The sequence below is a fragment of the Perognathus longimembris genome, chromosome 15, assembly GCF_023159225.1.
Source record: "Perognathus longimembris pacificus isolate PPM17 chromosome 15, ASM2315922v1, whole genome shotgun sequence".
NCBI classification, from domain to species: domain Eukaryota; kingdom Metazoa; phylum Chordata; class Mammalia; order Rodentia; family Heteromyidae; genus Perognathus; species Perognathus longimembris.
In genome coordinates, this window is record NC_063175.1 from 29,227,902 (window position 1) to 29,251,231 (window position 23,330).

At 37.9% G+C, this 23,330-nt stretch overlaps 1 protein-coding gene across 4 annotated transcripts in view; it reads right to left on the reverse strand.

Annotated features, from left to right (window-relative positions):
• The window catches only part of Nol4 (nucleolar protein 4), a 264,138-nt gene that overhangs the window by 177,498 nt on the left and 63,310 nt on the right, over positions 1-23,330 (reverse strand). Inside the window, exon 3 of one of the 4 annotated variants that reach the window (XM_048363198.1) lies at positions 22,878-22,940. The exons of the other annotated variants lie outside the window; for them this stretch is intronic. Coding sequence (XP_048219155.1) covers positions 22,878-22,940 — 63 coding nt within the window. The remainder of the gene's footprint in view (positions 1-22,877; positions 22,941-23,330) is intronic. 4 annotated transcript variants of the gene reach the window in all.

A 23,330-nucleotide genomic window follows, 5' to 3' on the forward strand; every position in this document is an offset into this window, starting at 1 on the left:
AAGTCAAACAATAAAATAATTGATACATAATTGAACTAAACAGAGATACTTATAACAAAAATATCTATTTTGTGTCTTGTCTCATAGTAATTAAACATCATAAAACTACAAACTGGAATATTAAAAGTAACTTTGAATAAGAACACTACTCATTTTCCTTTTGCAATACACTGAGTAGAAAATTTTGTGCCTAATAAAAGTTAATGGAGGAAGAGGAAGAAGATGGCGGAGGAGCAGCAGAGCCCTATCTAAGCTCTCTCCAAGAACCCAGTTTTTTTTCTACAGGGAAACTTCTAACCCTAATGACATAGCCCAGGCCAGGTATAACAGTATAGAACTTCAAGTTAGGAAGAAAAAAACAAGACAGCAGATCCAAGAATCCAGATCTCAGCAGCAAGTGACTGCACCACCAGCCTGGTGCTTCCCCAGCGGAACCAAATCCACACCCACCTCCAGTGCGTACCAGCGAAGAGGAGAGAAACCCGCCAGATAACAGCAGACAGATGCAGTCTGCAAGCAGAGCGGGAAAACTCCAGAGAGCCAGAGGAGGTGTGGGGACTCCACAAAAGACAATCTCCCTCAAGTCTGCACCCACAGAATGCCATTTGGAAAGTAGCCCTTCCCTGCATCCACCATAGTAAATCTCCATCTTTGTCCCTGGCATAGACAGTCAGAGCAAACTGGAAATAAAGTGAGCCTGGGGAAAGTAAGGTCAGAGGGGCCATCTTTGAAAAGGGCAAAGGTGCTGGAGTAGCCAGCCCCAGCTTTGCCCAGGGGAAGGAGTCCCTGCCCAGATGGGAGGAACCACGGAGGGGTGAATGGCCCTGTGAGCAGCCCTGCAACACCAGTAAAGACAAGAGGACCCCCTGCTTCCAGGCCACCATCACTGCCACTATTGCTAAGACAGCTACAGACTGGTATCCCAGGCCAAATATTGTCCACCACTGTCTGGGGACACCCACCCTCTTCCTGCAAATCCCAGCAAACAACACAGCCAGCCCCGCCCAGGAGGGAAGAACTTCCCTGCAGGCAGATTCCCATCTCCCAGCCAGAGTCGGCGCCATGCCCTTCAGCATCCCCAAGGTCACACCCACATCCTGCCACAGGCAGTCCATGAGACCCAGTGTGGGCTTGGCAGGTGCAATTAGGGAGTTGCAGCCCCCACACTGCAGGCAATTTGGGAGTTGCAGCCCAGCCTTAGCAGACAATTCAGGAGCCACAGCCTGAGTGCCACAGGCAATTCAGGAGTCGCAGCCTGGCCTTGGCAGGCAATTAGGGAGTCAAAGCCCTGGTACCACAGGCAATTCTGGAGTCATAGCCCAGGTGCCACAGGTAATTCAGGAGGTGCAGCCCAGGCGCCACAGGCAATTCAGGAGTCAAACTCAGGGCCCTGCAGGCAGTTTGGGGGCCTGAGCCAGGGCTCCACAGGCAATTGGGGGGGGGGCTACCCAGAGTTCCACAGGCAGTTCAGGGCTCTGTGGCCAGGTCGGGGGTCCCACCCAGGGCTCTGTCCACAGTTTGGAGTCCCACCCTGGGCTCGGCCCCACAGTTCGAGGGTCCCACCCGGGGTGCCCCAGGCAACTCAGTTTTCTCAGCAGGAGTCCACCACCCACAGTCTTCAGCACAGGGGTTCCAGGAAGGAACCACAGCAGGAAGCTCAAGGGTCTCAGCCAGCCTAGATATCCCAGCTGGGACCACAGCAGGCAGCACAAGGGTTGCAGCCAAACCCACCATCTGCCTTCTGCAGCCAAGGGGTCCAATCCAGGACCCACTGAAGGCAGCTCAGGAGGCCCATCCAGATCCCACCTCCTGCCTTCAGCAGCTCAGAGGTCCCAGACAAGTGCTACAGGCCCCACTGCCTCCGAGGTAGAATGCTGCTACTGGCAATGCCTCAAGAGCAATCGACTGGTTCCCCAGGTTGACCACAATCCCCCAGTGACTGAGGGTACCCAACTTCTACCCACAATCCTCAGAGAACCATTGAGGCACCACCACCCAGGACCTCCAGAATACACTGAGCCCAAGTTAATGGTAGGCAACATAATAGGCATCTGGGGTCAATCTGAGGGAATTAAAGGTGTTCCTAGAGCAATTGAATCAACCCAACAAGAAATAATAACAAGATTGTAACTGTATACAATATAGCTACTGTATACTAGGCTCAGAGTTGGTTTTTACTTACAAAGTGTAACTTGTGGGTACACCAAATCTGCTGCTATACCCCAAAAAAGAGAGGGAACTTACCTGTCTAGATCTGTGCAACTATAAGAATAGCACAACAGGACCGGATAAGGTCTGGTTCAGGTCCTAAACAGTGCCAAAGTGGGCAGCAGATTAGCATTCCAAATCCAAATGGGCAGAAGAAACACAAAAAGTATGGCAGGACAGGGAAACTCATCATCCACTCAAAACAAACAGGAAGCAGAGCATTCAATTGAAATCTCAGAGGAGCGCCCTCAAAATGCTCGACCAACTATGCTGATAAAAATGATAAATGAAAAAAGTTTGAGTCTCTCCAGACAAGTATCCTAGAGTGTGAGGAGGCAAACCAAAGAATAATTGGTGAATGCCATGAATCTACTATACTAGCATAACACTAATCCCAAAACCAGATAGGCACAATGTCCCTCAAGGAAAGAGAACTACAGAACCATCTCCTTGATGAAATTCGATGCAAAGCTCCTGGCCAACCGACTTCAACAAGTCATCAAAAAAAATCGTACACCATGATCAAACTGGATTCAACCCAGGGATGCAAAGTTGGTTCAATATACGCAAGTCAATTAATGTAATCCACCACATCAACTGGAGCAAGATAAAGAACCACATGGTTATATCACTAGATGCAGAAAAGGCATTTGATAAAATCCAGCACCCATTTATGATAAAAGCCCTGGAAAAACTGGGATTCCAAGAAACATTCCTGAATATAATAAAGGCAGTCTATGACAAACCAACAGCAAGCATAATTCTAAACAGTGAAAAGCTAAAGCCTTACCCTTTAAAATCAAGAGCAAAGAGCAATTAGGCAAGATGAAAACATAAAGGGTATCCAAATAGAAAAAGATGAAGCTAAACTTTCTCTCTTCACAGATACATGATCCTATACCTAAAGAACCCCATAGACTCTTCTCCCAAGCTACTAGAGCTGATCCAAAACTTTGGCAAAGTAGCAGGATATAAAATAAATCCTCAAAAATCAATAGATTTTATATACACTAACAACCTGAATAGCAAGGCTGAAATCAGAAAAACAACACCTTTTGTGATAGCCTCAAATAATATAAAATACCTAGGAATAACCTTAACCAAAGAAGTGAAAGAATTCTATGAGAACTTTAAAAACCTAAAAAAGGAAATTAAGGCAGAACTAAGGAAATGGAAAAGCCTCCCATGCTCCTGGATTGGGAGGATTAACATCATGAAAATGCCAATATTACCAAAAGCTATATACAAACTCAATGCAATTCCCATGAATATCCCGATGTCATTCTTCAGTGAAATAGAGGAAGCAATTCAGAAATTCATATGGAACAATAAAAAATCCCAAATAGCAAAAACAATCCTAAGTAGAAAGAACAGGGCAAGAAAAATATCAATACCAAATTTTAAATTTTACTACGAAGCTATAGTAATAAAAACAGCTTGGTACTGGCACAAGAACAGACCCAAGGACCAATGGAACAGAACTGAAGACCCAGAAATGAACCCACAGACCTATGGCTACCTAATCTTTGACAAAGAAGCTAAAAATATAGGTTGGAACAAAGACAGCCTCTTCAACAAATGGTGTTGGCAAAACTGGGTTAACACCTGTAATAAACTAAAACTAGACCCGTACCTATCACACTGCACCAAAATCAACTCCAAATGGATCAAAGACCTGGAAATAAAATTAGACACCCTGAAAACTCTGCAACAAGAAATAGGAGAAACTCTAGGACTCCTTGGCACTGGAAGAAACTTCTTCAACAAAGGCCCAGAAATCCAACAAATCAAAGAAAAGCTGGACAAGTGGGGCTGTATCAAACTGCAGAGCTTCTGCAGGGCCAAAGATTTAGCTTCCAAGATAAATAGAAAGCCCACAGATTGGGATAATATCTTCACCAGCCATACAACAGATAAAGGCCTGATATCTAAAATATACACAGAACTCAAAAAGCTAAATTGCTCCAAAACAAACAATGAAATAACAAACAGCCCTCTCAAAAAATGGACTAAAGACCTATAAAGAGACTTCTCTGAAGAGGAAATGAGAATGGCCAAGAGTCACAGGAAAAAGTGCTCTACATCACTGGACATAAAAGAAATGCAATTCAAAACAACATTGAGATACCACCACACCCAAGTAAGAATGTCTATTATCAGGAAATCTAACAAATGCTGGAGAGGATGTGGCCAAAAGGGAACTCTAGTACATTGTTGGTAGGAAAGCAAACTTGTTCAACCCCTCTGGAAAGCAGTGTGGAGGTTCCTAAGAAGGGTAAATATAGAGCTCCCCTACAACCCAGCAGCCCCACTTTTGGGCATCTACCCAAAAAACTACAAGCAAGACCACACTAAAGCCACCAGCACAACTATGTTCATCGCAGCACAACTTGTCATCGCTAAAATATGGAACCAACCTAGATACCCCTCAGTAGACAAGTAGGTCAGGAAAATGTGGTACATATACACAATGGAATTCTATGCCTCCATCAGAAGGAATGACACTGCCCCATTTGTAAGGAAATGGAAGCACTTGGAAAAAATCCTACTAAGTGAAGTGACCCAGACCCAAAGAAACATAAAGCCTCACAGTGAATAGCCTGTAAAGGAATAGGCTAGTCATGGTAGAAGACCACAATACCCCCAATAACTACACCCATATGACCACATAAGATGATGCCAAGTGAAATGAACTCCACATTATGGAAACAAGAGTTGTGCCACCATTTGTGATTGTTCTCAGCATGCCATGTGAACTCGTACTACTTTTTTCTCTCTTTTTCCTTGTCAGTTTGTTTGACTGAGTGGTTTGTCTAGTTTTGTTTCTCTTGTATTCCCTTCCTGTGGCTGTACCCTCCCTACAACTGTGTTATATCCGAGCACCCTGGATATTGTCTGATACAGGTAGTACAACTGGGGAAGGGAGAGGGAATACACGGATCAAGAGACAAAGAACAAAAAGACAAACCATTCAGAAAGCAACACTTAGAAACCATTTGGTGTAAACCAACTGCACAACTCTTGCGGGGAGAGGGAAAGGGGGAGCGGGGAATGAGGAAGGAGGTAATAAGTAGAACAAGAAATGTACTCACTGCCTTTCATATGAATCTGTAACCCCTTTGTATCATACTTTGACAAGAAAAAAAAGTTAATGGTGGGAAAAAAAGAAAATAAAAAAGAAAAACAGTGGCTGTGGTTATAGCTCAATAACAGAATGTTTTCCTAGCAGATGTAAAGCTCTGAGTTTCATTTCATCACTAAAAAGTGAAACCTAAGGAAAGAACAAAACCTAGAAAGATGGAACCAATATTACTGAAAAACAAATATTATTGAATAATATTTTGATTCAGCTACAAGACATATCATTCTACGAGTCCCATAATTAACTTCATAAATCACTATACCCTTCCTGCACATTTCTTTTCTTAATGTGTGTTCTGAAATTAAGCAGTTCTCCACTTCAGGATTGCAACTGATCTTCAGATGTATGGTATACAACATGTCTAGAATATTGATGGGAATGATTCATTTGAAAATGGATTTTTCCCCTTTTATTTTCTTTGTTCCTTGAGCTGGGATCTCACTGTGATTCCCAGTTGCGAGTCTAATATGCTCCGGAGTTTCTGGTATGATAGGTGCACATGATCACACTGGGCTGAAAATATTTTTCCTTAACTATTTTCATATTTGGGAAAGAAAATAATTCTAAAATTTGTTTCTGAACATGGGACATTATAGTATACACAACAAAGACATGTACTACCCTATCAGGCTTTGTTTTTGAGGTAAAGTTTGGATAAATTTGCTTTAGCTGGGCTTTGAACTACAGTCCTTATTATTGCTGTTTTATAACATTGAATTTGCTGCAGTTGAAGTATAGGGAAGCTAAGGCTTCAACACTTCTAAAGGACCAATTCATTTATGTATTGACTGAAATGAATTTTGTTTTCAGTGAAAGTAATACTTTCTATATCCCGCAGAACTAGAATTTGTTAGGAATTTTAAAAAATGAAATAAAATTATTATCATAAAGGCATGAATGTCATCCATAATACCAAAAGTATGCTAATGTTTCTATGTAAAAGTAACCTAACCTTACCATTTTTGATACACTGAACATAAAAATCAGCTTACAATGATAATAACATTGTCTAGGATAACCTGATTCCAGGGCATAAGTACTGGTCTCAATGAGTGTTGAAACCAAAGGAAGAAGCAGAAAGACCCAGCACTTCAGCATACAATTTACTGGAGTGACTTACTGACCAAAGCTTGGTCCTGAGCATAAACGAGACCAGTGAATCATCACAATTTGGGTCAAAAGCATGGGAATACATACTGGTGAGGATACATACAACTTTACTCAAGCCCAAATCCACTTTTTGTTTATCTAAAGCTAGTATTAAAGGGTTGAGTATATTCTGAACTCTCCCCCAGTTTGATTATAAAGTTGCAAGTACCAGTCTAATGCCTTAATCTGTTTTTGGTACGCTGAGAAAATGTGTGTGGAGACAAGAGACTAGGGTTACTCAAGAGCAAGGAAGCAATTCATAATAAAGGTACATCAGGGTGAATCCATATGACCTCATCAGAAGTCTAATGACAAATGGCTCCTCTGAGGAAAACTCAGTGACCATACCCTTAAAAGGGCATTGCTTCTATTCTTCCATCTGAGGACTGAAATAAGTTATGGGTAATTTGCTTGACAAATATTACAATTGAAATAATAGTAAATAGTCTACCTTTCTAGTCAATAGTCAATGTATTTTTTTTGTCAGTCCTGGAGCTTGAACTCAGGGCTTGTGCACTATCCCTGGATTCTTTTTACTCAAAGCTAGCACTCTACCACTTGAGCCACAGTGCAATTCCTGGCTTTTTCTATATATGTGGTGCTGAGGAATCAAACCCAGGGCTTCATGTAGGTGAGGCAAGCACTCTACCACTAAGCCATATTCCCAGCTGTATTGTTTTTTAAATCCCTAAACTATAAAAACCAAGTTCTAGAGATCCCAATATCTACTCAACTTCTTCTCAACAGACCACATGTAAGGTGAAAATGTCAGGTACCCAAAAGACCCCAAATGATAAGTGAACCATAATATAACTATCTTGCAAGGCTGGTTTGACTAAGTTTAGTAATTATAAAATACCTAGATTTTTCCTACATTCACTTTTTAAATACAAGTTTCATTTTAAGAATAAATTACTCGAACTCTTGACACTGAAATGGTTTAAAAAAGCATTGATCAAAATCATTTAATAACAAAGAGCTGCTTTGCTTTATTTTTTCAGACTATTCATTTCACAAGTTCTAATACAAATTCATGTTCTTAACTCAAGGCAAAAGTTACTTCACTTGCAGAGAAAAAGTTATGAGAAAATTTGAGAACAGAGGAATTTGTCCACTGCTTCAATCTTCAGTTGACTTGTCTAATATCCAATCCATTCTATTTCTGACAAGTTTCAGTAGAAAGGCTCTTTGATTTTATGCAGATTGTTTACAAAATGTAATCTCTAGTTTCTGGAATGGAAGAAAATAAATTTCTCTGAAAACAGAATTAGATTTATACAATACTATTACTTGGTTCAATTGTAACACAAAAAGAAAACACTTCCTAAACAATTTATGTGTCATTTAGTTTCCCATTAAGTGAATGCTTAAGGATTTACCATTTACCCCTCATGATTGCATCATGAATAGATTGCCATTTCACCATTATGATCTTTGTTTAACACATGAGAAAATGAAACCTCAAAGACATTCTGTATTCTCTAAATTAAGTGTAAGTCAGTATTCTCATGTGATAACACGGTTTCAGGGACCATGCCTTGAACCTCTGTACTTCAAAACCAACCACTCAGTCCTAGTAATTGGTAATAAATAAATAAGGAAGCACAAAAAACCTAGATACTAATCGTATAGCACAGATTAATTATTCCATAAATTTATAATGTTCCCCAGTGTGAGGTTCTTTTGAACTATATAGTGCTCCAGACAGTTTGAGGTGACCTTCTGAACAAGACAGGACACCAAGCATTCTGTGACTTGTCTTAGGTTATAACAAGAAACCCACCAGGCTATGTAATAACAATACAGAGTACCACCTTTAAGAAGCTAGCTGACCATCTGGCCTGTTCCAGCAGAATCCATGGCTACACTGACTCTTAGCAACAGTGCCACATTGTAACAAGCCAGGAACTAAAGGCACAAGACTCCTAAATTTAATGGAATGCTTGAGAGCAATGTAAATAATTTTCTATTTCCCAAATAGTATAATGGGGATAAAAAACAAAACATCTGCAGCAGAGAGGCAAATCACTCTAAGTGCTATTGTATGATGTTGGTGAGTTGGGAGGATTCACAATCACTTTACAAAACAATAAAAGTAAGCTGAACAAAAAAAAATGGAGCCACAAAAAAAAAATCATGTCTCTCTGAATCAAGAGCACCAATGTCAGAAAAGTAATTTTTGAAAGGGTAAATCTTTTTACACAACCTTCATGTCAAGTAGTGTCTGGAGGCTTAGATGAGCTGTACTCCTTTTCAGACACTGAGTTTGAAAGCAAACAAAAATGGAACTTGATTGTCATAAAAAATGGCACAATCACAATAGTTTTAAGTCATTCTCTCCTTTGTTGTTCTCAAAATGAATTCAGCTAAAAGCAACAATAGTTTTGTTTTATTGGAACTAAAACATGATAATCAAAGCTCTTGTCAAATATTACACTACACTATGGAAGATTTTGTCCTTGGGAGCAGGCTTCTGGTATTTTCTCAGGTGAAATCCTATTACTTATGGATAAAGAAGAAATTAGAAGTAGCCTTGGGCTGGGGATATAGCCTAGTGGCAAGAGTGCCTGCCTCGGATACACGAGGCCCTAGGTTCGATTCCCCAGCACCACATATACAGAAAACGGCCAGAAGCGGCGCTGTGGCTCAAGTGGCAGAGTGCTAGCCTTGAGCGGGAAGAAGCCAGGGACAGTGCTTAGGCCCTGAGTCCAAGGGCCAGGACTGGCCAAAAAAAAAAAAAAAAGAAGTAGCCTCCTAGTTCAATTTGTTTATATTGTTTTATCTGAGAAAACATCTATCATAATCTAGCTATAGTGGATAGAACCGGGCAATATAGCCAGGAAAAATTTGCTTTAGGGGGATAAAACTAAACTAGAATGAAAGAGTGTATTCCAATTGTTAAAAAGGGATTCATATATCCTGATTCATAAAGTTATGACATACCAAAGTCTAGAAAGAACTCTGATTCAGAAAGAAGATCTCTCCACTATTCAATTTCTCCACTTCAGCAAAGGTCCTTCTGCCCTTGTCTGTTCTGTATATTGTGTCCTTGCATACCCTAAAGAAGTGATCTGAGAGTTTTTCATGAAGTTTACAGTACTGTCACACTTGGTCCAGAATGTAATGTGATATTGTCACTGCCATTTAGCTATGGATTTAATATGTTTCTAAATATATTAGAGAATTAAAAAACAGACATTTTACAATCAATTTATGTGTTAATTTATGAATTTAAGTCATTTCACATGTAAGATGAGTGATGCAAAACATTGTATTTCTACAGAAGAAACAAGCTTATACTAGTACTAAGGGACAGTTTTGCCAAATTAATTGCTTTTGAGCCAGTCTCCAGTAGCTCACACCTATAATCATTGCTACATAGGAGGATGAATTTTTGAGGACTGACATTCAAAACCAGTTCAGGCAGGAAATGATCTTTAAAAGGTTGTACAAAAAGGTTTAAGCTCAATGTGTCAATTTATGGAAACAATGCATCTTGATCACTGTCACTCCTTCCAGTATTTATTCTTTCATCCTCACAATCTATCTCAACCCCATCCATCCATTCAAGTTTACTAATTCCATTTTCATGCATGTACATTTACTGTTTTATTAAATTTGTATGATCTTTAAGTAGCTGCACAGAGGAGGTATCATTTAACAAAGCAATTCTGAATATAATGCATCTTGATCAGTGTCACCCCTTTCTCATTTTCCTTCAATCCACCCCACCCCTTCCCTTACTTTCCTATACAAATATATATGTATATATGTATATATATATATATATACTTTCCTATACATATACATACATACATATACACACAGGAAGGGAAGGAGGGAGGGAGGGAGAGAGAGATAGAGAGCGAGAGATGAAGAGAGAATTCTTGGGCTGGGAATATAGCCTAGTGGCAAGAGTGCCTGCCTGGGATACACGAGGCCCTAGGTTCGATTCCCCAGCACCACATATACAGAAAACGGCCAGAAGCGGCGCTGTGGCTCAAGTGGCAGAGTGCTAGCCTTGAGCGGGAAGAAGCCAGGGACAGTGCTCAGGCCCTGAGTCCAAGGCCCAGGACTGGCCAAAAAAAAAAAAAAAAAGAGAGAATTCTTGACTGGGTTCTCCCCTACCTGCCCATCTTCATTGGTCTGCCCCTTTCTTCTTATCTCCACACACCACTCTAGTAATTTCACATTTCCTTGTGCATAAAAATTCCCCCAAGCTACTAGAGTCTATTCAAGCTTTTGGTAAAGTAGCAAGGAAAAAAAATCAACTCACAAAAATGAGTATGTTTTCTATATGCCAGCAATGAGAAGATTGAGACTGAAATCAAGAAAGAAACTACATTTGCAATAGCCACAACAATTTAAATACGCTATATGGGAATTAACTTAAACAAACATATAAATGGCCTCTATAGTGAGAACTTTAAAAAATTTAAAAGTAATTGAAGAACATTTAAGAAAATACAAAGGCCTTCCATACTCTTGGATTGGAAGAATTAACACCATGAAATTGGCAACACTGCCCAATGCAATCTACAAATTCAATGCAATACCTGTCAAAAATCCAACAACGAGATAGACAAAACAATAGAAAAGGTCATAGATAACAACAGATGACCTCAAGTAGCAAAAATAATCCTTATTACACAGAATAATGTTGGGAAAATAACAATATCAAACTTCAAACTCTATTACAAAGCCATGGTAATGAAAAGACCTCGGTACTGGCACAAAAAAACAGTCTTGAGAATCAATTGAACAAAATAGCACAGAACCAAATCCACACACCTACAGCCATTTATTCAATAAGGGAGTCAAAAATATGTGTTCAATGAAAGGCAGCCTCTTCAACAAATGAGGCTGGCAAAGCTAAATATCCATAGGCATAAAACTGAAACTGGATTCTTATACATCACCTTGAAACAGCAACAATTCAAAATGGATCAAAGACCTCAATGCAAGACCAGAAACCCTGAAACTATTACAGGAAGGGGTAGGGGAAACACTGTGACTCTTGGGCACAGGTAGAAATGTCTAAGTAATGATCCAGCAGCACAACACATCAAAGATTTGATAAATGTGATAGTATCAAACCTAAAAGGTTCTGTACTGCAAAGGACATAGCTAACAAGAAAGCCCATGGATAGAAGATTTTTACCAGTTATACATAAGGTCAAGGGGCCTAAATTCCAGAATATACTTAGACCTCAAAAAGTTAATTCCTCAAAATTTAAACCCTCAAAGAAATCACACATTTAATAAATGTGGGACTCATCTCCAAATAACCACTAATAAGTTGGAAGTGGAGCTTTGGCTCAAGAAGTAGAGTGCTAGCCTTGAGTAAAAAAATCTTAGGAACAGTGCCCAGGCTCTGAGGTCAATCCCAGGACCAGAACAAATAATAACTATTATTACTATTATTTTAAACAAATTTTTTATTTATTATGGAAGCACTAGGATTTAAACTCAGGACCTGGTACTTGCTAAGCAATCTACTATGAGCTATGTCCCATCTCTTTTACTTTTGCTAGTTTTTGAATATAGTCTTACATTATTCCCAAGTATTTATGTCTCCTATATAGCTAGGAGAGCTGGTTCCCACAAATGCACCTGTGAATTTGTTCGTTGAAATGAGGCTATGTGAACTTCTTGCTCAGGCTAACCTCAAGTTATGACCCTCTTGATCTGAGACTCCTGAGTAGCTCATATTATAGGTATGAGGAACCTAGATTCAACATTTGTTTATTTATCCAATAAATATCTCTTGTATGTTTAGGCACTACAAAATGCTGCTAGATATCGTCCCAAGCACTAATGTGGTTTGGTAATGACTTGGTAATGAGTTGTTTGGTAATGAGTTCATTGATTTTTGATCAGTATTCAACATACATACTCTTAGGTGAAAAGTACGTCAATAACAGCTCATTTAGATGAAATGCAAACATACTGGCTTGCCAGCTAAATATAGCCTCAATAATTTTACTTCAGAAAGACTGTGCAAGGTTGCACTGATCTCCAAATAGGTGGTCAAGGTTAAGGAAAGGCATGATATTTCTCATATGCAAACCAGAGCACTGCTAGATTTGCTCTGCCCCTACCCTAAAATAATTATCATTACCCAGTGTAATCTCATTGCCCTTCTTTTAAGTTTTCCTGACCTCTTCAATGATAATTTTGTCCATTTATTTAGTAATACATTATTATGTATTTGAAACTTAAGTAAGCATCCCGGCTTAGTGGTAGAGAGCTTGCCTAGCATGCAAGAAGCCTTGGGTACAGTTCCTCATTACCACCTAAACAGAAAAAGCTGGAAGTGGTGCTGTGGCTCAAGTGGTAGAGCACAAAGAGGCTCAGGGACAAAGCCCAGGCCCTGAGTTCAAGCCCCAGGACTGGCCAAATAAAGGCTAAAGTGTATATTTACCTAAAATAAATGAAATGTCGTGTTTGGGTCTACAGATAATTAAAAAAAAAAACTTAGAACAAATGATGATATCAGAAACATGTAAGATGATGAAAGAAACAGAAGTGAGAGACAGTAAGCAGAAATAATTACCAGGCAGACTATGGGGTTCCACATTGACTACTTCTGACTCTTTAGACTAATAGTAGTAATGGAAATACGTTTGATATCATTAAGTGGCATCTATTCAAGTTGATAAAATTGCTCATTCGTGGGCTATTTTGAACTGGTCATGACTTCATTTTAATAAGAACAGTCCACTAAACTGACTTGATAACTCACCCATGGGTTAGAATGCACAATGTAAAAACACTGGTTTAAGGCAGAGGAATGAGTTTTTCTGTCTAAAGAGTTTAAGGAAGTGCTGAGGGAGGATAGTCAATATGTGGTGAGGTTTTAAAAGGAAGTTGGCATGGGAGGTCTAAAGCATACAGGAATATATTTAGATTGCTCAGTTCAGGTATTTTTGTTCAGACAGCTAAAAGCAATCTGAAGATTTCAAGCAAATGTTCCAAATGTAGCATGAGAGAAATGAGAGGTGATTCTGGCATGAAATCAGTATTTTCCAGAGACAAGGAAATGGCACAAATGCCAGGCCAAAGGCAAAGACTCAGAAATCAACCATTAGAATGTAAAGAACCTATCAGGGAAAGCATCCCAAGGTAAAAGCATCCCAGAGCAACATCTGATGAATCTGAAGCTACACCAACACACGAGGAGATCAATATAGACAAATAAGAAACAGACTGTGGCCAAAAATTAAATCCCAACTAGTTATTCTTAGAAGTAGCATTTGTTTTCTTCCTTAGACTTCAACTATAGATACATTGCTTTTCAGGAAACACTTTATCTTTTTCATAATGACCCACAACTTTAATTTGAAGCTCTATTTTATACTCAGTAAAATATTCATAAGTTGAATAAATGAAGCTATATCATAGTCAAGTAAATTGGAGGTGCATTCCTTAGGTTGCAACTGGTATTTTTGTGTCATTTAGAAGACTGTGTGGCTTCTCAGAAACAGATTGTTGCAACAGAGAAATCTTACACTAGATGGAAAAAAAAAAAGGAGCAGATGGGAACTTTCCAGTGAAGATTTTCTTCATACATGTTTCCTAATAGTGAAATGAAAGAATCCCTAAATATTGCATGTAAATAAGATGAGTTAGCGAAGAAAATGTTTATAGGCTTCATAGCAGTATGAAGATCCACCCCGAATGATCCAATTATGCACAGGAGAAAAGGGAAATTCACTTCTCCCAACCAATCCCAGAGACCATGTATATATGATGTCTTTGTTTCATGTAGGGATATAAGGAGCCTGAGAAGCAGATTACCTCTTCTTCAACTGTCCACTGGTATATTCATGCTCATTTTTTTCTCAAATTGCAACTCTCCACTAAAAAAAAAAATTACCTTTCTTATGTAGTGCTAGTGTGTAGAGAGCCAGCGTTTCTTTTGGGGCTTATAAGCCAATAATATAGTTGCTGCAGACTCTAAAAGCAGGCATGAGTCAGTCACTGTAAGACAATGGGAAGAAGTTCAGAAGACCATCCCTCTGCTGGAGGGTGTGGTAAGCTGGACAACTCTTATATATTTTTCCAGGCCAGGAGCAGCATGGGGGTGGTAATAATACATCATGGATGCAGAATTCATTGTTTGGACGTTTGATTTACTTAACCACTGGAAAACATGTTTTCAGAGATAAAAATATAAGCACTAACCACAGGATTTACTTTAGAAAATGTCTCTCACCTGAGATTGCTTGCCTAGGTTAAAGTTTGCAAATGTACAGTGGCTGTATCACAATAGCCACGGGTTCTATTGCTGGAACTTAACCCTCAGGGCTTAGGGATTCAATACCCTGCAGTGCTTGAAGCAATGGCATCTTTCTGTCTCCATATTCTATAATTCCCCCTTTGAAAAGCACAGCTTTATTGTAAAGCAATAATTAACATACAAATATTGGAAAGTTATCCTTTCTCCATTTTCTTACTAAGAAAGTTTTGTGGTTTAATTACTAACCCCTCCAGAAGCAGCAGGTGGCTCAGTGTCTCCGTTTTTGGTTTTTGTTGCTGTTTTTAATTTTCTTTAGGTAGTTGTACAGTGAAGATGCCACTCCACGGAGCCATTTATGAATATGGTGCTTCTTGATCAATGTCGCCCATTTTACCATTCTTACCCAGTCCACCCATTCCCTCACTTCTCTTCATTTTTAGGTTATGTATTGAATTCTTTTGCCAGTTAACCAAGCAACTTAGGTTTACAGTGCATCTTGATTTGTGTCATCCCTTCAACCTCTTCACCCCTTTCACCCACTTCTTGCCTTGCTTTTCTCAATTCTGTGGCAAATGCAACACATTCTTGCCTGTATTCTCCTCCCTTCCCCATCATTCTTCTACCCCTCTTTCTTTCCCTCTTGCAAGTACCCATTTCCTGTTACTTATTTTATTGGACTTTGTCTTAGTCTTTCTCAGGAATTATACTACTGGTGCTGAGTCCATCATACTTCAGTTAATTCTGTCAGTTTTTAGGGAATCTTCCTGTCAGTTACCATTTTTAAGTTACAGAGCCATGTGCAGATAGGGCTGAGGTAAGTGCTGACCCTGGGACACAGTCTCAGAAAATAGGGTAGAAAGGAGAATTAGTAGAAACCACAAGAACACATAAAAGGTGTGTTTTTTTTTTCCATTTGTCATGGAATGGCTAAAACTGCATGGTATCCATAAGTCACTGAAGATCATGGTTGACACAACAAGCTTTAATTAGATTTTTTTTTTTTAGTTTGTCTTGATGCTTGAACGCAGGGCCTAGGCACTGTCGCTGAGCAGTTTTTTTGCTCAAGGCTAGTGCTCTACCACTTTGAGCCACAATTCTGCTTGGGGTTTTTGGTGGTTAGCTGTAGCTAAGAGTCTCAGAGACTCTCCTTCGTAGGCTGGCTTAGAACCTCTATCCTCAGATCTCAACTTCCAGAGTAGCAAGGATTACAGGCTCAAGTTCCCAGACAAAGAAAGGATAAAAGGTGAACCAACGCAACAGCGATACTCACAAGACAATACGTTGGAAATTAATGGTACAACTGGAGGTGGGGGAATTGGAGAGGATGGAAGGTGAAAGAAAAATGAGGGAGGAGTTAACAAGTTTGACAAGACTATAACCCCTTTGTACATCACCTTGACAATAAAAATTAAATTTTAAAAGATTAAGTTTAATAAGTATAGTTTAATAAGTACAATTATGCTTAAAATAAAGTTCAATTACTATAGTTTAATAAATATAATTCTTGAGGCAATTTGTATACTTAAAGCTTCACATATCATTTATGGTCCTTAAAACAATCGTATGAAGCAGTCCCATGTCCAGACAACAAACAGAGAATATGTAATATCAGGATTAAAATCCAAGGTTAGCTAAGCCAGACACTAGTAGTGTTGTTTCCCTACCTCTTTACTCTTGTCTCCCATGCCCAGTTTATTACAACACAATACCAAGGAAGTTATCTGTACATGTACATTCATACACAGACTTCAATAAACAAAGGTAACTCTGTCCATTACACAATCACTGTGCCCAGGAAAACATAAATCTGTGGATTTGAGTGAAAATCACCCACTAAAGACAGCATCAATTGTTGAGTGCCTTTAAAGGTGCACTGTCTCACTTTCACCACTAGGGTGCACTGTAGTAGCAATTTACTATGCTAACACAAAGAGTTAAGTTTCTCCAGAAGGTTAATTCCTTGGAGTGTTCATTGCAAGAAACAGTCTTATTTGATAACCTAAAAAAATAAAATTAAATTAGCACCTTATAAATTTAATGCAATTACATTTTAAATATTTAGAAACAAGCAGTGTAAAACCAATATATACCTGCATGGATGTGTGAGACTGATAAACATAACCATTGTGTGGAAAGTGATATGTTTCTGCCCTGCCTCCAAGTTGATACCATTATGTAATGGAGAAGCAAATTTTTCCCTGAAAAGCAAATCAGGAAAATAACCTTTCCTGTGTGAAATATAATTTGGGTTGTGTGGTGCTCCAAACTTGTGTAAATCCAGGAAAATAGTTCCTGGCAAATATGAATGGAACACTATATAGTCTATACAGCCAGGCATGCATCCATAAACTTACTTCATTATTAATATTTATAATAGCATATGCATCTACCTAGTTTGGAGCAAATCAGCAAAGACTTCACAAACATGAAGTCTTTTTTTTCCCCAGAGATTATTTGAGTACCTACTACGAGCCAGGCATTTTGCTAAGTTTTGCTTTTATGAGCAAAAGACTGATTCTCTCACTTCCAGGGACCATTTGATTTTAAAAGCATCTCTCTGGTAAGGCACAGTAGCTATTGTTCATAACCCTAGCTGGCGGAGATCAGGATGACCCTGTTTTAAGCTAACCTGGGCAAAAAGAAGTGCCCAACACTCCCATGTGAGCTAATACAAAAAGCTTCATGCAGTGGCATATGCTGGTCATCCTAACTATGCAGGAAGTATAAACAAGGAGGTCCAGACCAGTCCATGCAAAAAAGTGAGACCCTATGTGAAAATAATGAAAGTCAAAGGGGTTTGCGGTATGACTTAATAGGGAAAGACCCATGAGGCCCTAAGTTAAAACATCAGCTAGATAGATAGATAGATACCAAATATATATATATGTAAATACCAAATATATATAGGTCAATACCAAATATATATATATTTATATATATAAATATATATATTTATATATACATTTATATATATTGACATATATAAATAAATAGCAAATGTATGTATGTGTATACTCTTCAGCTATCAAAAAAATTAGCAAAATGATCTATGTGTATCTCACATCATATTCCCTTTCTGTTTTACTCTTAAGCCAGAAGTGAGAAAGACAAGCACATTTGAGAACCAATACCATAAAGTGTCACAATGACTGCTGGCAGACTAATTATTTTCTGCCTTCTATTTCCTAAGGATATTTAATTGTTAAATCAACATATAAGGGTCAATGGTTTAATCCAAAGAGATTAAATTCTAATTTTAACACTTGAGGTCTTGGGAAGAAAACACATTTGTCCCCAAAGCCTCTCTGGCAATAATCATCTAAACACATAGAGACACTCCTGTTTGAACAGTATTAGTTCCAACTAACTGAAAGACTCTTGCTCTCTCCACTTATAGGATTAGAGAGGCAGCACAGATATTCCCATCATTATCTATATGTCAACAATATGATAGAGAACTAGTAAACAATTACATCATAGTCAGTGTTGTCACATCTACTCTACTGCTACTCAAAGTGATATCATCACCCAAAGAGCGGACCACTCAAAAGTCAGCTGCAAACGTATTTGCAAAGATCTTAAAGAATAAAATAAAAATCTGCAGACATTTGATGATCATTCTTCTAAAACAATACACATATAGAGGCAAACAGTTACAGATGTTATATTATTGTTATCTATTGTTTACTATTGTGATCACTATTACAATTCCAGTAGAACATCCTAGATAACAATGGAGTTAGGATCATTCATCTCTGTGCTGTGGTGATCAATCAAAGTGCTTTTGTAAGACCTGGATGTATTCCATATATTTTTACAGGTCTGAATCAACTAACTTGCTCACTCTGATTTCTATATTCATTTTGCTATCCATTATCACAGTGTTATTCTTTCAAATATAGCTCAGTTTGGACTGAGCCAAAAAGAGATTAAGTAAATTACTAGGACCATTTAGATAGCAGTTTACTGCTGTTTTTTTAACATCACAAATGGGTAGAAGTTGGGTTCATTAATCTCATTACAAGTTCACAAGAATTCTAGTAAGTTTTATATGACAAATCAGCAGTATCTAGTGCAAGTTAAAATATTCTACTTAGCGACAGAGACAATCAAAAGAATGCAGCCAGCTGGGCACCAGGGGCTCACACCTGCAATGCCAGCTTCTCAGGAGGCTGAGATGTGAAGTTCAAACCCAGCCTTGGTAGGAAAGTCCTTGAGACTCTTATCTCCAAGTAACCACCAGAAAGCCGGAAGTGGCAGTGTGGCTCAAAAGGTACAGCACTAGCCTTGAGCTAAAGAGCTCAGGGATGGTGCCCAGGCCCAGAGTTCAAGCCCCATGACCAACAAAAGCAAAAAGGAAAAAAAGAAAAGAAAAAAGAACATAGCAAAAAATATGCAAACTAAATAAAATGTAAGGTTAAGTATTCTATACAGAACATACTAAAGCAATTCTCTGTCCATTTTCAGGATATGACTGTATGACTGGAACAAATTTACAGGAATATCCTATTTTTCTAAGGCATGAATCTAGAGAGGAGCATTCCATTCCTATTGAGAGTAAATCTTTCAAGAGCCAATGTTAATCACTTTTTTCCCTAAAACTAGACTCATTTCTGAAAAATAAATTGAGATCAATTTCTGAGGTCTCTAAATTTGTGAATTGATTTAAAAGAATTAAGCTTTGGACAAGACAAATGAAATAATTTAAATAGTCAAAAGCTAAATCTGGCGGGAGAGGTATGATCTCAGAAGAGAGTTCTGCTAATTGTCCTGTTTCTGTTCTACCTGGATCATGAGTACTAATTAGACAAAGAAGTAACAGCCATCTTGCATTTACTATATTCCCTTTGACACATTAACACTCTCATTTTCCTGTATCACGTATACAATTATCCCCTCTTAACGCAAAAAAAAAAAAAAAAGTAATTTGCCAAATGTCTCACAGATAGGAAATGAGTGCTAGATTTGAGATTTAAAATTGTGTATTTCTGGCTTCTGGCCTATTTCTCTTTTTCTTTTAGCTATGGCATATGTTCTTCAATCTGAATTAAATAAATATAATTATTGGCAGCTGTATCTATGACTCATACATGTAAGTTTATGATATCACACTACAAATTGTGTGTATACACATATATATGCACACATATTTTCTCAATACTGATAATATGACTTTGCCCTAGTTCCTAGATTTCCACCAGTCCATCTTAAATTATACCTGATAAGAAAGAACGTTGAGGGCTGGGGATATGACCTAATGGCAAGAGTGCCTGCCTCATATACATAAGGCCCTGGGTTTGATTCCCCAGCACCACATATACAGAAAATGGCCAGAAGTGGCGCTGTGGCTCAAGTGGCAGAGTGCTAGCCTTGAGCAAAAAGAAGCCAGGGACAGTGCTCAGACCCTGAGTCCAAGTCACAGGACTGGCCAAAAAAAAAAAAAAAAAAAAAGAAAAAGAAAAAGAAAGAACGTTGAATCTTAATCCATTACCTGAACCTTTTCTTAATATTTCTGAAAAGGCAGGTGTTCCAGGACAAAGTACAAGTCATAAAAGACAGCCAGAGCAGGACATGTTAAATTGTACAGGACTCTAGTCATTCACACACAGTGAGACCAAAGGAGAATACTCGTAAGAGAGGAACACAAAGACACAATGCCTATGTGCTTCTGATCATACAAAGTAATATTTATTGACACAAAAATCAGGAAATGGAAATAAGAAAAAAAAAGAGAGAGAACCAGAGAACTCTGATGTATTCACTGAAAGTAGATCAGGAAGAGGTTAAGGACAGTTGAGGATTATAGACCAGGAAAAAATATCTTTAAATAATTTCACTAGGTAACATCACTGATTCTGAAGTGATTTTCCAAATTGCTAGTCACATCTGCATTTGCTTTTACATACAAAGATATATTTAAGTTCAAATATTAAGTGCTATATGAATGGCCCTTTCTTCTCCAATTTCGTTGATATAAACAAGCAATGGGTGATTGTAATCAAATATTGTAGGACACATAGCCAATGGACTAACCAGTAAGTTAACACATACACATGTGCAAAATGCAGAAAAAATCTACAAAACACTAGAATATAATAAGAGTTGACTAAAATACTTCTAATTGCCCTTACATATTCCTTCGATGTGTCATTTTGTGTGGATTTTTCAAGGACTCGTGAGCAAAAGTATATATGTTCTCCAATTTTGTTTAGTCAGGTCAGATAGCAACAAATTGTTGTCAAATGTCTAGATATTTCAAGGAATGATATACTGCTGATAGGAAAACCAAATAGCATTCAAAAGCTAATCCCATATTAAAGAACCACCATTTCCTGCAGAGTGAAAACATAGAAAGATTTGCAAAAAACAAAAAGGCAAAATAAATAAAATGACCATTAAATCTACTGATAATATTGTTAAGACAGCATGATACACTTTAATGATTAGTTGTAGAAGTATGATTTCTTGGCCATGTAGGAAGAGGGGAAAAAGAGGTCAATAAACATAATCATGCATGTTCTATTTGCTAATGTGTTAGCAGAAAAAAAATTAAGCTTAATGGGATCCATTATAATTGCAATAGAAATCTAGCTAGCCCTACCAGTGACTAGGCCATTCCAATATTGCTATTGAGAACCAAATTCCAACCCATAGTCTCCGGATCTAATAGCACTAAAACATTCCATTTCAAATTTCATTTTAGTTTTATGCCCTATTGATTAGACACATTAATTTTTAACATTAGACTCAATACATTGTACAGTCATTTGTTTTCCTGGGTTTCCTGGCACTGCAGCAGCTCTGTGTCTTTCTTTTTCCTGTGATGAATTCATAGCTTCATAAAATGGAAATGTTTCCTAATTATGATTCAATTGATAGATATAAGTAAAAGAAATTAGGTCAAAAAAGAACTTTCTTGACATTAGGACACCATGATAAAAGTTAAGATTTGGAAATAAAACATAAACTTGGGAAATGGGATAGATTCTTCAAATAAAATTTTTAAGAGGATTGGTTTGATGTTCCTGGTGCTTCTTATAGTTTCAGGCTAGATATGCCTTCTCAAAAATGCACAAAGTGTTCTAATAATGTTGACATAAAATTGTATATGTTGTGTCTGATGATAGTGACTCACATCTGTCATCCTAGCTACTCAGGAGGCTGAGATCTGAGGATCCTGGTTTGAAGCCAACCCAGGCAGGAAAGTCCTTGAGATCCTTATATTCAACAAACCACCAAAAAGCCAGAAGTGGAGCTGTGGCTCAAAGTGGTAGAGCACTAGCCTTGAGCAAAAAAGCTTCAGGAGAGTATCTAGGCTCTGAGTCTAAGCGCAGGACGTGCACACGCACACACACACGTGTATGTTGAAAACATGTTTATCAATTAATGGTCATTGCATAATAGCAATGAATCTGATTATCTATATTCATTTGGGAAAACAGAAAATGACAGTTTGGATCTCTATCCTTGGCTCATGTTTCCACTTTAATTGAAGGTCTCTAATAAATTCATTTCAAAGACTAGATTATTCTAAATTGGTTTTGGTACCTAAAAAATTTTGGAGTCCACACTACCGATTAGGAATTCACATGCTTTTTAAATATATTTTGGTGGGTTTTTATTCACACTAAGATTGAATGTATGTGTTCCTATTCTATAGAGGCCTACCAAGTTCAGGTAGCTATTTCCTGAAAATGAATTGTCATAAGAGTGCACAGTTAGTGATATTAGTAGATCAATACACATTTTTTCCTAACACTGTTCAGAAGATCACACCTGGCTTAAGAAATAGGCAAAATGAGTATGTTCAGTAACATTAGTCTACATTAAAGTATCTCAGGAAGGTACAGCATAATCATTAGTCATGATCAGAATATCTCCTGCGATATATAAGTCAAAAGAAAGTTTATGTGGCAGAATTATGTAAGGAAACTTACAATAGTGCCTGCCCACAAACCATGCAATTTGGAAACAGCCAAGAAATAAAACCATAGAGAAGGAGGACTAAATATAACAGGTATTAGGGGTTATTATGCAACTACAAAGATTCAATATGACCCTGGAAATATAGCAAAAAATAGTTATGGAAAAGAAGCTATTTTTTATGCTCAGTAGCTAATTTTCAAACATATGTACCTGTATTTGAAACTTTGAGCATTTCACACATTTTTCTGTATCTGAAAAAAAAATGGATCCAGACTGATATTGTGTATCAATATACCCCCAAACAGTTAATATACAGGCAGCCAAAAGCAAAGTTCCATAAGAATGCAAAAAAAGATAACATTCTGATTGCTGAGAATATACTTCTATTGTACACTGTGCTCATACTAGAAAAGAACAATTTACTGTTCAGTTTTTCTAGAAATGATGAAATATCTAGTCGTATTATTTCATAAAAATTTGAATTAAGTAAAATTTAGCTTAAAAGGTCTAGATAAAATGCTAAGTATACTTAGCAGCATTAGAAATAATAGATAACTTCATTTGGGCTATATAGATATATATATCTCAATATCTAACAGTTAATTAAATTTACTTTTCATAAATTCATAATATAAAATCACATATTTCCATTTTAAAATGTTA